The 16,833-nt window shown below is 41.1% G+C and overlaps 1 protein-coding gene across 12 annotated transcripts in view; it reads left to right on the top strand.

Moving 5' to 3' along the window:
- fry (microtubule binding protein furry) overlaps positions 1–16,833 on the top strand; it is a 49,985-nt gene that overhangs the window by 1,379 nt on the left and 31,773 nt on the right. For 5 of the 12 annotated variants that reach the window (XM_089260530.1, XM_018099617.3, XM_089260532.1 and 2 more), the window contains exons 2-14: positions 6,017–7,677; positions 7,738–8,078; positions 8,135–9,570; positions 9,638–9,869; positions 9,944–10,126; positions 11,398–11,541; positions 13,001–13,168; positions 13,225–13,374; positions 13,440–13,609; positions 13,672–13,826; positions 13,896–14,006; positions 14,071–14,225; positions 16,606–16,769. In XM_089260530.1, coding sequence (XP_089116656.1) covers positions 6,017–7,677; positions 7,738–8,078; positions 8,135–9,570; positions 9,638–9,869; positions 9,944–10,126; positions 11,398–11,541; positions 13,001–13,168; positions 13,225–13,374; positions 13,440–13,609; positions 13,672–13,826; positions 13,896–14,006; positions 14,071–14,225; positions 16,606–16,769 — 5,070 coding nt within the window. Of the gene's footprint in view, positions 1–2,492; positions 2,681–6,016; positions 7,678–7,737; positions 8,079–8,134; positions 9,571–9,637; positions 9,870–9,943; positions 10,127–11,397; positions 11,542–13,000; positions 13,169–13,224; positions 13,375–13,439; positions 13,610–13,671; positions 13,827–13,895; positions 14,007–14,070; positions 14,226–16,605; positions 16,770–16,833 lie in introns of those variants that run through there. The other 7 variants (XM_018099620.3, XM_089260534.1, XM_018099619.3 and 4 more) reach the window with 4 other exon arrangements.

The following is a 16,833-nucleotide window of genomic DNA, read 5'->3' as shown; positions in this document are numbered from 1 at the left end:
TGCATAAGTTGTGCGATTCTAGCTCAGTCTCCGTCTGTGTTTCAGTTGTAGCCGCCGTTGCCGTCGCAGTCGTACTCACAGTCGCTGTCCTGAGGGTTCAAAAGCTCATTTGTTTGCCAACGCGCCAAGTGTCAAGTTGCAGTGCGTTCTCTCTGCCTTGCTCGGGTTCTTCCTTTTTTTGTTTTTGTGTTTTCTTCTTTTAAACTGTTTCGTGTGTAAAGGCGCGTTCCGGTCGCGTGTTCGTCATCGCGTGTGTTTTTTGCATTTTGTTGTTGTTTTTGGCCATTTATATAGCGTGGGCGTGATGTAATTTGCAATAAAACCCGTTAACTAACACTTATACGCGCTCCTATAAGTTAAAGAGCTAGTGAGGGAGAGAGAAAGAGAAGCATATACGAAATAATGTGCTAATTTTCGAACCTTTTTCCTTTTTGTGCATTTGTAATATGTTTCTCGTTTTATTATGGCTTCCACAGTTAATAATCAACTTGGTTGTTTATTGTTACAAAAATTGTACAGTTTGAATGATTAGCAAAGCCTTGCAAAATATAACAAACAAAGCAAATCGAATACAAATTGAAAACAAACAAAAAATTGCAAATATTTATTTAGAAATTTGTGCGCACTCGAACGCAAATACAAACAAAACAAAACCACACAAACACACTTCAAGATGATTTATGTAATAAACAATAGCTTGGGGGCGTAAAAAGTCGAGAGAACGGGTTATACAATGTAAGCCGTGACGCCTTTTTTCTTAGCCTTCATTTGTGCATTTGTATGCGATTACGCATACGCGGCGTACAACAAAATTACGGAACTATTTGTTTGTGTTTGTGCTAAGTGCCATAACAACTTATGAACTACCTCGTTCTGAGCTAATTGCAATGTTGTTGGTTGTTGGTTGTTCGTTGTCGTTTTTATCGAATTTATGTTAATATCCGAAATATTTGTGAAAACAAACGAGAACAGAACGAGCGAAGAACAGGCAACAACTATAAATAATGCCAATCATTGTGTTTTACAATTGCCGACGCTGCCGTCGGCGTCGCAGTTGACGCCACTTGCTCAGCTGATTGAGTTGTTGTTACTTTTTATTGCTGTGCGGCTTTTTCCAATTCGCCGCTCTCAACAGCTGTTTCACACTTACCTCACACACTTGCACACTCTTTGGCACACTTGCTGCTCTCGCAACTTCTCTCTCTCCCTCTCTCTATCTCTTTCTGTCTCTTGTGTTTAATCATATTTTTAAATATACAATTATCGTTTGTTTTGATTTTGTGCTTTCAATTTGCGAGCGCGCGCGATTTTCGCTCAGCCTTTTTTTTGTTTTTGCTTTACGTTCGCGTTTATTTATTTCTTTTTTTTTTGATTACTTATTGCTCGTATTTGTTGTTGTTGACGTCGCTGCCTTTCGCTGCTGCTGCTGATTCTGACGCTGCTTGGAACTTTTTTTTGGGCTGCGAGCCGCGCGCGTTTTCGCCGCAGTCGAAATTAGTCGTCGCCAGAGTTCGCCTCGCATTTAGCATTTTACGTTTTCGACGTTTGTGTATTGAAATTTATATATATATATTTTTATACACACACACACACATATATATATATCATATATGAGCATATGTATATATAAATATATAGATTGTGTGTTTTTGTTTTAACCGACAGAAATTGTGTTTAGTGTGCGATGTGAACGTGAAGATATATGGGCTGCACACACCTATAAATATATAAATGATCGCGCAAATATATAAATAAATGCGTTAAATTGACTCGAAATTGTAATTTGACAACCGAATTTTGTATTATTGTTGTTGATTTTGTTATTGTGTTCTTGTTGCTGATATTGTTGTTCTTGCTGTCATCAGCGTCATATGTCGATTTCAAATTCAAAGCGCTGAGCTCATTTTCTTGAGACGCCTTTAAACTGGCTCATTAGCATAAAGAAGCATTATAAATACAATACAATACATCAAACTGAATTTCGAAAAAAGCTGTAAAATTACAGATAATCGTTATTATTTATATTTATAGTTATATGAGTGACGTCAAAAAAAAACTAACAAACAGCTGAATTTGTTGTACCGCTTTGTGATTTTGTTGTTATTTTCGTTTTATATACGATCTAATCTCGGCCCGCAAGTCCTAAAATACGTTCGTTGTGTGGTGACACATTTATGTGCTGTATGGCCTGTTCTTATCAACAATAGCAACCAGCAGCAACAACAGCAACAGCAAAAACAATGAGAGCAACAATTACAACAAAAAATCCTGCTAGGGAAAGAACGAAAATCGACGCGAAATTAATTACTTCTCATAAATATAATTGGTGTTTAGATAGAGTAACAAAGCTCACGTGCCTCTAATTACGCGTACTTACAAATGCCAGCGTTTATTTAATCACCTGCCCCCTTTCCACCTACACACACGCAGATAGAGACAGTGAGAGAGAGAGAGAGAGAGAGAGAGAGAGAGAGAGAATACCCACAAGAAGAATTGTGCCAATTATTTGCGCTTTGTATTCGGAATATTATCTCTTATTATAATTATCATTATTATTGTTGTCGTGTTTAAACGTTGGAAAACCTGCCTGAGCATCATTTTCCTAACTGTGATTACTTTACAAATTTATGCGCCAGTTTCATGTTATGGAACTTTCAATGGACACCAAAAAAACTAAAAGGTAACATACATATAGAGCTCCCTCACTTACAAAACATTTATCAAAAATATCTGTCAAACAAATTGACAATTAAATATTATCAGTGTGGGTGACAAAAAGAAAAAATATACATATTTATGTCTACATATGCAAAGATGTATAGAAAAGTTAAGAAAAGCTCTCGCTATTTTTGTTTTATGGCTTCTGATGGCCCATTTTCGCCTGGCTGAGCTCTCTAAATGGTTCATCATTTAGTCTAAGGGAAAATCAATAAAAAATTCAAATCAATTCTAGGAAAATTTTTATTGTTTTTCCATGGTTTTTTTTCCTACAAAGTCATTTGCTATTGCAGTAAATTCAGCTCTTTTGTTTAATAAATGTATTTGATTCGTGCAATTGGCTGATAATCTATAAAGAATCCTACACAAATTATAAATTTTTAGCCGCAATATTTCACAAAATTGTACGTAAACAAGTGGCAGTGCTTGAGACGTGGGGTTGACTCGACTGCAAGATACTCATTCATTCATTGAAGTCTGGAAAAAATCCTTCTCAATAAGAAACGAGATATGCAGTCAGCAGTTAACAAATAATAGTTTCTTCTCTGAAAACAAGAATCAATTCTTCAAGTCCATCATAACCAGCTTGTACATTTCTAATTGGTATTATAATTTACACAAATTATTTGCAACATTTTTGTTCTTTTTGCTGATTTTTCAAAAATGTTTTTACTTATTTTTAATTGCGCATTTGAATTCAAAAAGAAGAGAAAGAAAAAGGAACAGAAACATGTTTCGTTTTGCCTGCGCTGCAGTTCTTCAACTTTTGGCCCACTGAAATTGGATGTGAGAATCGGAGACGTCCGCTAAGTGCTGTGCTGGGGCAGCAAGAGATCAGGAGCGGAGAGATTCGTGTTCGGTCGCATGTCTTTGCCAAGTTGTTGTTACTGTTGTAGTTTTGTTAAATGACACATCCATGGCGCATTTAAAACAAGAATTTCAGTTTGCTTCCATTCGTTTGCTTTACTTTCGCTTGGCTTCTTCTTCTTTTTTTTTCGCTTTGATGGGACGCGAGCGTGTTAATACGTTATTAATAATATACACAAACAAATGGGGAGAATCTGTCTTTGCTGTCGGTTTGGATTTTATATATTTTTAACGCAATTTTCCATATTTTCTGCGCATTTGTATATACCTATTGAAATCGAAATGGGGTATATGGGAGTTGTGGGTTTTTGGATAGTTTCCCTTGGTCTTTAACTCGTTTCTACCTATATTTATGGCATACTCAATCGTTCCCATTGTGCTCCCCATTCTACTCTCTTGTCTCTTTTGTTAAGATCACCTTTCTTTGTCATTCTCAAATCTATATTGCAGGGTAACATCATGTCATTTATGACAATTGTCACATTCTTATCTTGTTTTTCCCCAGATATCTGTTGTGGCGAGCATGTTTAGATAACGAGCAACAAATGTTCATAAGTTTACATTTTATTGAATTTAGAATGAGAAGAAAATTGATTTCGTAAACTTTGCGCAACTTTCATGGCAGCTGAGGCAGTCGTCCGATATGCAAACATAAACATGCCTATATATTATGCATATACACATGTACTATATATAGTATATCGACCTAGGTAGTCTTTTATACAGTTGATCAATTATTCAGTGACAGCGAAACCTTTGCCCTGAACTTTGACTGTGACCTTTAAGTGTCGTGTGAGCCCTTCGAGTCCTGTGAAACAGCTGACGGCAATGCCTGCCGCATTCCCATCACACGACTTCCTTTTTACCGTCTAACGTCTGTCATTTAACATGTATTATTTATATTACTTGTAGCCGCATGTAATAGAGAAAGGCTTGCTGTGGCCATGCAATGACTGCTTAGGGACAACAACAACAAAATGTTTGAGTTGAACTTGAAATAGCGGCTGGGTTTTCATTTAATACATTCATGTCTATCGATTTGAGCAGCAAGTATGTGATTTAGCCATAAACCTAAGGCTTTGTCGGTGGTCTTAAGGTAGCACAAAGTCGGTTAAATATTATAAGAAATTTATTGGCTTCATTGAAGGCGAAATTGATAATAAACTTTATGGGTCTTATGATTATTGTTTATTGTTTAATTCACACATGGTTAACAGTTATCTTGTTTTTTTATTTTATTTTTTATCAATTTATCTACTGTGTAGGAATAGTCTGCTGTTCTTTTTTTATTACGATCTTAATAATTGCGTCTGATAATTTGTTAAGTTTTCGCTTGGATTGATGTCTTCAATACCATTTCAATTCCTCGAATAAATGACTGAATATTTAATAACAAACATGAATTTCACTGGAAATCGAAACGCTCATGATCTACGTAGATGACAAGTCTTGTGGTACTCGGAATAATCCCGACAATGTTTTTTATATATGTACTTACATACATACATACATATGTGTGTATGTATGTTACATAAAAATGGTGAAATTGGCTTTTCGCTTGAATTGATATCAAAAGGTGTTTGTTCTTTGACGTGTTGTTCGATGGCACCGCGATAAAGTTAGAGATAAATAGAGTTTGTTTAATAATAATATTTAGCGAAATATTGTATGAGGACGAACATGCTTTATTTAGACTTTGGATTGGCATAGATTGAAAAATTGATGCGATGTCGTCATCTAAAAATAAAAATAATAATAATAAAAAAAAAAACTACACGAGCCCCATCGTATCATATCGAATCACAGTCTCAACTGTTTGCCAATATTTGTATATGTATGTGTATATATTTTAGCTAGACATGCGATATGCCGATAATGAATTTGTGTGCCATGCATCGTTAACATTTTCTAATTAAGATACAAGCTAACACAACTGAACAAATGAGCACACACGAGGAAATGGACTCTTAGCGATAACGACAAAACACGTCTATAGGGTATTCTTCATCCAGGCAACCTGTTCGGGTTCAAAGTTACAACACACCCACAAAAAAAACCGAAAACACATTATGCTGATGATGAGATAATAATATTTTCTATTTGCAGATATGATTTGCTAGGCGTGTGTTAACAACTAACAAGAAAAAACTAAATATATTTTGGGTAAAAAAAAAAAAAAACGCACACAATCATAATTGTTTAGTAAACAAATTTTGAACATAAACGAATACCCATGAGCTTTGTTGTTGTTTGCTAAAAGGCTAAAAGGGTAGCTTGTAGTGCCGTCACACTAAGTGAATCACATTATATACGCATTTTTATATTGAGCTCCATTTCGGCGTATTGATAAGTTGATAAGTTGATAAGAGTGCGAATCCATTTACAACTGCTATAATTTTATGACTGATTTTGTTTTTGTTTTTCCCCTTAGGCACAAATCAAAACCCAAATGAGCAACACGTGAGCGAGGCCGCCACAGTTGTTGTTGGTGGCGCGGCGGCCCTTGGGTCACCAGCTGGCGGCAGTCCCAATGCGACAACAGCAGCAGAAACAGTTGCAACAGCAGCAACAACAACAGCAGGAACAGCAGGAGCAGCAGCAGCAGCAGCAGCGGCAACAGGCACAGCTGTTAATACCACGCCCACAAAGAGTCCACAACGTAGTGCTTACCATGAAGATCTTTATCACGCTAGCGGCGATAACGTTGATAACGAGCCACCGCCGGAGGCAAACGGCTCACCCGCTCAGCGTCATTCCATAAACTCCAGTGAATATAGCTTAACGCCCAAGTCAGGACGCATTGGGCTTAACGGTGCCGCTGCAGCAGCATCAGCATCAGCCGCATCAGTGTCCGCATCGGCGTCTGCCAATGGCAGTGGCACCACATCGCCCATAAATTATCAAATACTTGGCGAGGAATACCCTTACAGCATAGAGTATGAGTCACAGCAGCCACAGCAGCAGCAACAGCAGCAGCAGCAGCAACAACAACAACAGCAGCAGCAGCAGCAACAACAACAGCAACAATCGTCGGTGACTAATCAGGAACAGTCGGGCGCTGTTCAAGCCACGGCCGCCATCAGCTATAGCGCCAATCGTCAGAGCTACGCCTCCCCTCCAGCTGCATTGCCGCCTTTGATCATACCGCAACGTCAGTCGCTGCTGCCTTGGGGCGCACATTCGCGCAGCAACATTATAAACGTGCTGCCCAGTTACACGCAGGCCGAGATGCATGCGTTGGCGGCCAGTGTGGCCAGCGCTGAGCTGACCGCAGGTCCCCGACCCGGCGAGATAGTCATGCGCAATTTGTTCAGCGACTTCACAGCGCAGGCGGAGAAGAAAATCGAGCTGGCCATGCTGGAGAGCGCCGATAAGAATCTATCGAAGTTGCTGCAACGCGGCGAGGATCCGCAATTCGATCAGTTGCTCTCCGCTCTGGGCTCTGTGGCCGAGCATTGTTTGCCCTCGTTGCTGCACACACTGCTCGCCTGGCATCGCCGCCAGCTGTCCGACATGGAGATCAAGAATGACCTGAAGAAGCCAGCATCGGGCAGCAGTGTTCAGGCTGTGAACAAGACCAGCGTTGATCTGGACTTTCAGCTGCAGCGTCGCGAGGCAGCTGTGGAGTTCATATTTTGTTTGGCTCTGATTGAGATACTCAAGCAGCTGCCATTTCATCCGGGCCATGAGGATCTCGTGCGCAGCATCGAGAATCTGGCCTTTAAGCACTTCAAGTATAAGGATGGCCTGCAGAACAATCCAAATGCCCATAACATACACATGATTGCGGATCTCTACTCGGAGGTGATTGGCGTGCTGGCCCAGAGTCGATTCGCTTCGGTGCGGAAACGTTTCATGTTCGAGCTGAAGGAGTTGCGCGGCAAAGAGGCGTCGCCCACGACCACGCAGAGCATCATTAGCCTGCTGATGGGCATGAAGTTCTTTCGCGTCAAAATGGTGCCCATCGAGGAGTTTGAGGCATCGTTTCAATTCATGCACGAATGTGGTCAATACTTCTTGGAGGTGAAGGACAAGGACATCAAACATGCGCTGGCTGGACTTTTTGTGGAGATTCTAGTGCCCGTTGCGGCGGTAAGCATACCATACTTATAATTACATGCGAATATATATTAATCCAACTATATTTTGCAGGCCGTTAAGAATGAGGTGAACGTGCCGTGCGTCAAGAACTTTGTGGAGCTGCTGTACGTGCAGACGCTGGATGCATCGACCAAGTCAAAGCATCGTCTGGCATTGTTTCCGCTCGTCACTTGCCTGCTCTGCGTTTCGCAGAAGACTTTCTTTCTGACCAACTGGCATTACTTTCTGGCCATGTGCCTGAGCAATCTGAAGAATCGCGATGCTAAAATGAGTCGTGTTGCCCTCGAGTCGCTCTTTCGTCTCCTGTGGGTCTACATGATCAGGATCAAGTGCGAGTCCAACTCGGCTACGCATTCACGACTGCAGAGCATTGTCAACTCCTTGTTTCCCAAGTAAATTGTTCTGGATGTGAATGAAATGGCTCTTAGTAACAGTTCTTCTTTTGCAGGGGCTCCAAGGGCGTTGTGCCGCGTGATACACCGTTGAATATCTTTGTCAAGATTATTCAGTTTATTGCCCAGGAGCGTTTAGACTTTGCTATGCGGGAGATTGTGTACGATTTACTCTGTGTGGGGCGCTCCATCAAAGTCATACTCAATCCGGAACGCATGAGCATTGGCCTACGTGCATTCCTAGTGGTTGCCGATTCACTGCAGCAAAAGGATGGCGAGCCGCCAATGCCGCGCACTGTGCCGGCGCTGCCCTCGGGAAATACGCTGCGTGTGAAGAAGACGTACATCAACAAGATGTTGACAGATGAGACGGCACGTAGCATTGGCATGTCCACATACTTTCCGCACGTACGTCGTGTATTTGTGGACATCTTACGTGCCCTGGATGTACATTGTGGGCGGCCATTAATGATGACGAATACGCAGAATCAGAATAAGGAGCCCGACGAGATGCTCTCTGGTGAACGGAAGCCGCGCATTGATCTCTTTCGGACGTGTGTGGCGGCTGTGCCACGTTTGATACCCGACACAATGACCCAAGAGCTGGTCGACTTGCTGTCACGCCTGACCGTGCACATGGATGAAGAGCTGCGCATACTGACGTATCAATCGCTGCAGACGCTGGTCAAAGACTTTCCGGATTGGCGTCAGGATGTCGTGCACGGTTACACACAGTTTCTGGTGCGCGATGTCACCGACACCTATCCGCAATTGTTGGAGAACTGTACGCGCATCTTGTCTGTTCTCCTAACCATTTGGCGCTGCGCGATTAATGTCAACGGCGCTGCAGCCACCGGCAACAACAACAGCAGCAGCGGCAACAGCAGCGTACCCAGCACAGGCGTCACTGGCGCTGCCAATAATCCCGCACAGTCAAAACTTGGTGGAGCAGCGGCTACAACCGGCACAGCGGCTTCCCAAGCCGCGCCTGTGGCTGCTGGTGGAACAGCAGCGACCGCCGCTGGCAAGGAAACCACCAGCAGTCAACAGTCCAAGCAGCAGCATCTAAACACAGCCAGCAGTGCTGCGTCGAGCATCACCACCTCCAGTGGCATGTCCAGCATTACCCAGCACACGGTGCTCAATATGGCGGCCAGCGATGCGGGCAAAAAGAATGAGATACCATTGATTACCACGCTGCACTTTGTGGAGGGCTTCGCCCTGGTGCTGCTCTGTAATTACAAGTTCTATCTGCGCAAGCTGGCAGTCATTATACTCAAGGAGGTGAAGAACCTGATGCGTGCACTGGGCCTACCCGAAACGGAACCACCTCTGATCGATGTCATGGATCGCTTCTGTCCGCAAGTTGTGGAGAAATGTCTGCCGATGCTGCCGCAGGCAGAGAAGACGGCCATACTGAATGCCAACTGCATTGATCTGTATTGGATAGCTGAGCGCGGCGGCGGCGTTTGGCTGGCCGGACTCACAGATGGTAAGCTGGCTGGGCAATTAATTTAGTTCATGGTTATTAAAGTTGTTTTTCTTTTATATTATTTTAGACAACTCAAAGTCCTCCACATCAACGCTGAATCTCTCGCAGTCGAGCTCAGCAGCTGCTGCAGCCGCTGCAACTGCCACCTCGCCGCAGCCGCCCATTGATCCCTGGGCGATCTGTCTGTTTGGTCTGTTGGAGCGCCAGCGTGTGCTGCAGCAATGCCCCTCGGCGGTGGCCCAGGCCTGGCCCATTTGCTATGCACGTCTCACTGCACTCTATAGCGTCATAGATCCCACGTAAGCTGAAGTGCCCTGAAGGGACCGAAGAGTTCTTCAACTAACTTTCCATTTGTGTTCTGTCCCAACTGCAGACCTGTCAGTGATAACCGCGCCTCCTTGCTACGCGGCTCGGCGCCCACAAAGAAGATGCCCACCGAGAGACAAAAGGATTTGTACATGCGTCTGTGGCGCAATCAGGTGGCCTGTGCCATGCGCCTCGTTCCACAAATACCAAGCGTAGCCGTGCGCTGTGCCTCTCCAGATCTGAGCTTGAGGTAAGTTTGAAAATGTCCAAAAGGCATTGCCAACCAACTTTGTTCAATGCATCTAAAAACAAATTGTGAGTGGGTTCAATCGCAGTCGAAAATAATACATTTTCATTAGTCCCATGTTTGATTAACATTTGGCATTCGATTATAATCAGCGCACGTGTGCCTGTTCCACTTCTATGCAAATTCATTTTGTATTTAATTTTGTTACCGTTTCGTTTTAGTTGGTCTACCTCTTTTAGTTAGTCTACCTGTTTGTTTGCTTTCAACTAAGTTGCATCTGATGCGCCTGTCCGCAATTGTTTGTCCACGTTTCCACGTTTCACACGCACCACCACAACCACGCACACACACACACATCCATACACCTATTCGCACCTGTAATAATAATGACATATTCAAGTAAAAATTGTTTTCAAATATCTATTAAAGTGAATTTGAATTCTATTTGTATTCACGGATTTGCATAATATCAATCAAAATTCTTAATTGGAAAAGTGAAAAGTATGCATCCAAAGCAGAGCAATCATACGCCCCGTTGTCCTGTGTTGTAAATAGAGTTTCTGTCTGCTTGTTGTATGTTCTTTATTCTTTCTTATAGTTCGTGTCATTTGAGTGTTGTACTCTTACTTCTTTGTAAATGTAATTTTAATTGTAGTCCTGTTGCATCCAAAACAAACAAACAAACACACACACACACACACTCATCCATATTTATTTGCTTTGTTTGAAATGCAAATTTTATCAGGAATTTGGCTACGGCTGTCTCTGAATATGTAAATGAGGCGAACGCCTTCAATATGCAATCACAACAGCTCGAATTATTAGTGGACCAGCAGCCAGCAAATGTATAATTTAATGTGTCTCTTATCGCCGCTGCTTTCATTTAAAATTGAATATTAAAATTTCATTTGAATTGGACAGCTGCGAGTTCAATTTATATTTCCTTCGCTAAGGGTTTTTAGTTTGTAGTTTATTTTTTATTTAATTCGAGGTCTAATAGTTTTATCACAGCACATACACATACACACTCAGTTCATAACTATTGTTATATGTGTGAGTTGGTGAGTTGGGGAATGTTATTTATCTACACAGCTCATAGTCCATATGTTCATATGTCTACATCAAAATCAGTTTGTGAAGAATTTTCTCGCTATTGGTCAAAGATCATATATATTCACAAATAAGCCATTGTTCGTTTGTTTTTGTTGTTGTTTGTCTATCTATGAATTTATATATCTATGTTTTTATCACTGTATATGGATTGTAATTTATAGTTTACAAGATCAATCGGACTCACGTTCGCTATCCGATTCGTTGGACAATATACCGTCAAATGTTTTTGGGCCGGAGGGAATTGTGACACGTTTCACTCTGCCGCTCTCCTACGGACGCAAAGAAGCGCGACAGAAACGACTTGGGTAAAGCAAATCAACACAATACAACACAATACAACAAAACGAAACCTTCTCACATCCCCCAACTATCCCAAAAACATCCCAAGAAATCCCACAAAGATATAAGCAAACAAGAAACTTATGCATAAGTCTGCTCCGATTACTTTTAATGTGGCTTTTATGGCCATAAGTGCTTCTCAGTGTGTGCTGTGTGCTGTGTGTATTGTGTGTGTGTGTCTCTCTCTGTGTGTGTGTGTGTGTCTGTGCCGTGCAACTCAATGCTTAATGCCTATAACGTACGTAGCTGCTTAGAAATGTCTTTTAATTTGCTAATATTTACCTTTAATTGCCAAATATCCACGTTAAAGCAGGTTTTGCTGTTTAATAATATTTTGCTCATATGTGATAATTTGTTCATTTAATGCGCATTTGCATTGAGCATCACAAATAGTTCTCTCAATATTTGTAGATGTGATGTTGATAGTATTTATTGAATTTTGTAGAAAACGTTTTAGTTGTAGTTTTAATAAAGCAAAGCCTTGCTTGCAAATCAATATGTGCTTAAAGTATTAAATATTTCCATGTTGGCTGAATTCTTTCAGTTTGACCACATTTTGAGACTAATACCCTGTAGTTAGTGAATATGTTAAGGGTTAGTCTGCAAATGCAAGACAAATGAAGCTATGTAGATTAATGATGATGATTCGCTGAATATAAGCGTGTATATATGTTTACTTGATAATGTATATATGGGTATATAAGTATATACTAAATATATATATTTTTTGCTTTTTTTGTGCCATTTCTTGTCTGTCCGTCTGCTTATATTCTCTTCTCTATCAACCTATCAATCTAAGGTAATAAAGTTTTATAGTAAATCGTAAATATTTACACGGTATTTTAAAGTCTGTTACGCTCGACTATAGCACTCTCTTTTTTTTTGTTATTTTTTATTGTATTTGGCATTTGATTTTTGCACCAAATTCGTTTGCTGCGCTGCGCGTGGCCCACCTCCTTTTATTGCCCATTTTTTGTCATGCTGAAAAATTGTGAAGAGAATCAAGTTTGTTTATTTTATATTTTGCTGACTGATGTGCACAAGCCCACACGCACCATGTTCGCCTTAGCTCACAGCCAGAATGATACTATATGCAGTGCATAAATATATGTATACAGATACACAATTTTATTTACTGTCAACACATTTATTTATTTATTTTTTTGGCTGATGCGAAATGTTACTTTTTAATTGAAATTGTGCGCATCTAATATTTATAATGTTAATTTTAATAAAGTAAATGGGGCAACTCAGTTATAAATATAAATAGAATTACGCATTTGACGGCCAGCGAAGAGCCGAGCCTCTGTCAATAGCTCTTGCCCAGCGCTTTCAGGGGCCAGCAGGCTTCGTGTGAGGAGTTGCGGAACTTTAAGCATTAAAACAGGACACTAAAATGTTGCGACCGTAAAATTTATTTTATAGCTCATCGCCAGATTCCCTAAACGCAGATCGCAGCGACAAATCAGCGATGGGCAGCGCCTCCCCGCAGGCACTGTACAAGCTGGTGGTGCCCCTGCTGCGCTGCGAGGCCATTGATGTGCGGGATGCGGCTGTCAATGCGCTGGGCATGATAAATCACGATGCTCTCAAGTAAGCGGAAAGTGTACATCTGTGATTCGACGAGACACTTAATCTCAATTTAACAGGGATCTCATGGAGGAGCTGGTGGTCTACATACGCGAGGCTGTCGATCGAAAGCAGGAGAATATGCGACGTCGTCGTCGGCGCGATGCACTGCGTCTGCAGGTGGTGCGTGTGCTGGAGAAGATAGCTGAAAATGGCACCTTTGGCGTGAGGTAAGCACCGCTAATCCCCAACACAGAAATATATACATCAATTTTCGTTGACTCCTTCCGCACAGCTCCTGCGTATTGGAACGTGATACCATGTCGCTGCATCCCACGTTTGTGGAGTACATAGAGGGCGCCATGGCATACCTGATGGCCGAAACGGACAAGGATAATCTCAGCATACGTGAGGTCAAAGCGCATTTCTGCAATTTCATACGGAAAATGATTAAGAACTTTTCACGTAGGTTTCCATTGAATTGAATCTAAATTATATTTTCTAACTTGAGCAACTACTTGACACAGTTGAATCGTGCGCCACTTTATTGTCGCGTGACTTGAAGCGTAATCTATTCAATTTATTTGCCACATGGTGTGGCAGCTTCTCCAAGCCACTAAGCATCAGCTCTCAGATTGGCCAAACCCCCGAGGAGGAGAAACTGCAATTCAGCGCATTACAGGCAAGTCATTGGCTCCGTCTTCCTCCTTTATGTGACCTTAAGCGAATATCTCTTGTATGTCTTATGCAGGCCATGTCCGCTCTGCTCTGCTGCGGTCACATCTTCTATACGCCCCTTCTGCAGGACGATGGCATCATCTACAAGTGGCTGGATCTGCTGCTCACCTCCAAGGAGGAAAAGGTGGGTTGACCAGAGCAATGTCAGCTATATATGTATATATCAGCTCATATTGTTTGTTGTTTAGATTTATCAATTGGCACGCGATACGGTTGTGCTGTTGCTGGAATCAAATCCGGATATGGGCCAGCTGCTCGAATGGGTAATCGATCGCTGCTATACGTCGACGCCACGTGAGGCTGATGCTTGCTTCTTGGCTTTGGCCTCAATCTTCAGTGCCAAGTAAGTTAATCACTCGTCAATTTAATATGTTAAGGCATTAGTCGCGCTCCAAATCGACTCCCAAGTCCCGATTGCCGTCAATCCCCCACCAAGAACGTGATCTATTTACAAATAACCTCGTTTACCGTATATCCAGCCATCTACCCCAGTCCTCTCTCTCTGTGTGTGTCTGTGTGTGTGTGGATGCGTGTGCTGGGGCTTAAGTGGTTGCTCACGTGTCTGGCGGCCATGATTCCCGCTTTAAATTTACAGCCTTCATTGACAAGCAACAAACAATATATACATATGTATACATATATGTATGTCATGTATTGTGCATTTATATATCTCCATGAGTGTCTACCTTTTCTGCTGTGCTGCATGCTTATCGCGATGGTCTGAGGCTGTCTGAGTGAGTGCTTGACTGCGTCTGTGTGTTGACTCCTTTTGGTGCTTTATTGCATTCCAGCCAGGTGATAAACAGTCTTTTAGGCTCGCGATAATTTACGAAAAGCAGTACATAGGTATATATATTTATATACTTGTGTATATTAAAACTTAATAAAGTGTATTGCTCATAAAAAAAAAAAAAGAAATTCGGTTGAAAATTCGCCCTTGGCGAGACTTTATTAAATTTTATTGCGTTCGTCAATTTCTCAGTGACTTTTCTCATTACGAATTTCATGGAAATTGCTTTTAATGTGGCTTATTTATGTCTTGGCTTTATAGTGAACTTAATTTGTAGTAAGAAAAATGAATTCTCATGCTGAAAATGCATTGAGAATTAAGAAGAAGTCGTATTGCAGGTACTTTATTGGAACATTTAACCTTAAACGAGTCAAATACAATTTATATTTATTTGAGCCCTAACACACTTTCGTGTGTGTGATTCGCTTCGACTATTTGCGGCACATGCCACATGGTGCATGTCGCAAAAATTGTTGATTTTTTGTTATTTTTTGTTTGCTTTTTGTGTTTATTGTTTATGATATTTCTTGTTGGCGTGCCAAAGTGCGCTATCTGGAAGCAGCTGCTGTTTCTGTATCTTTTGCGTGCTGCTGCCCATATAGACAATATAAATTTCCATCTTAATGCTTCGCTGCATTTTGTAGTTTACAAATGGTTAAATTTTTGATTTAGTGTGGCTTTTAATTTTCCAAACTTCAAATCGTTTCAATGCCAAAATTGTCTATGGTCGCCTTTATCATACAATGGCACAAATTGTTTGTATAACAGTTAAGCACACAAGCTAAGACACACACACACACACGCACATGTAGTGTCATATAGAAAATTCAATATAAATTTCAGCAAACAGAATTTCGCTTCTTTTTTTTTTCATTCGAATGCATTCAGTGCCAAAGGCCACGCCAGATTGGCCCTTTAAACTTTATTTACTGCAAAATCATTTCCAATTAGCTGCAAAATGCTAACAGAGACAGACTAGTTTTTAGTTCCTGTTTTTTTTTTTTTTTTTTTTTTGTTATGCTCGTTTTACGCTCGTTGCAGGTGAAATTGTAAAAGAAATTTAAACCCGCACTCAACACCTGCCTGGTTGTAATTGTATCAACTAAATGCCCAAAGTGTTGGCTAAACAAAGTGAAGTGTGAGCAGACAGTAAACCGTAAAATAAGTTTTAAACGAATCTCGGGTTTGCAATAATTAACTAAGAAAATTCCTGAGCTGAACAAAAACTTAATTTGATTTTGTAGTCTCTTAAGAATCATTTGCCATTCAAACTTAATATGGGTCTTAAGTTGTTTATGTCACTTAACCCGTTTACTCTCTCATCAAATTTGCAAAAAGATTTGTTATATTAATAATTTATCAGATAACAGCAAATTTGGCACGTCTTGAAGTTGTGCAAAGTTGTTCAATAAGAAGTGAGCGAAATCCATAGCATACTTTTCAGCGCCTCCAATTTGGTATGCAAATTGAGAATTGATTTTTAGAAAATTTGCATAGGGTACAACTTAGGCAGAGCCACAGCCGCAGGTAATGGCTTTATCGCTTTTTTTTTTTCTCACTTTCTCTCACTCTCTCACTCCACCTCTCTTACTCGCCTTATATCGGTTCCATTTCACATTAGGGCCTTCTGTGTGTGCGTGAGTTGGCTTGGGTTGGGTTATGTGATTGAATTTTAATTGGGCAAACTGTTAATTTGCCTGCCTGTCCCTTTTATCTACTTATGGGACAGCTCCAGCTCGTTAGCTGAGGTAAAAGACAGGTGCTTAACGAAACCACCAAACCACAACCGAGTTAACTTTTTGCTTACGCTCGAACTTTTAATATCTTAAGCAAAATTCTTGAAGTGCACAAAATCCATTAACCCATATGCGTATAGACTCTTTGTTTCCGCTTCTCTCACCCACTCTGCTCATCTCTTTTATTTATTTTGCAGAGAGTATCCATGCGACCATTATACGTCAGTTATTACCGTTACGCTTCTGATGACGGGCTGCCCCCGCGTTGAGGTACACGCGACCGCGTTGCAGCTGCTGCAGATACTGGATAAACGCTTCTTTGGCAGCAGCGTGGGCAATCTGCACAGCGACAACGAGAAAGGTATGAATTATCTGCAATAGAAAATCCATCTGCTTCTTGCTATCTACCTTAATTAACTTTCATT

The sequence above is a fragment of the Drosophila navojoa genome, chromosome 4 (assembly GCF_054131105.1).
Source record: "Drosophila navojoa isolate 15081-1374.11 chromosome 4, UAZ_NAV_1.0, whole genome shotgun sequence".
In the NCBI taxonomy this organism is placed as follows: Eukaryota; Metazoa; Arthropoda; class Insecta; order Diptera; family Drosophilidae; genus Drosophila; species Drosophila navojoa.
The sequence above is the reverse complement of the archived record's forward strand: the minus strand, read 5'-3'. Positions and strand labels throughout refer to the sequence as shown.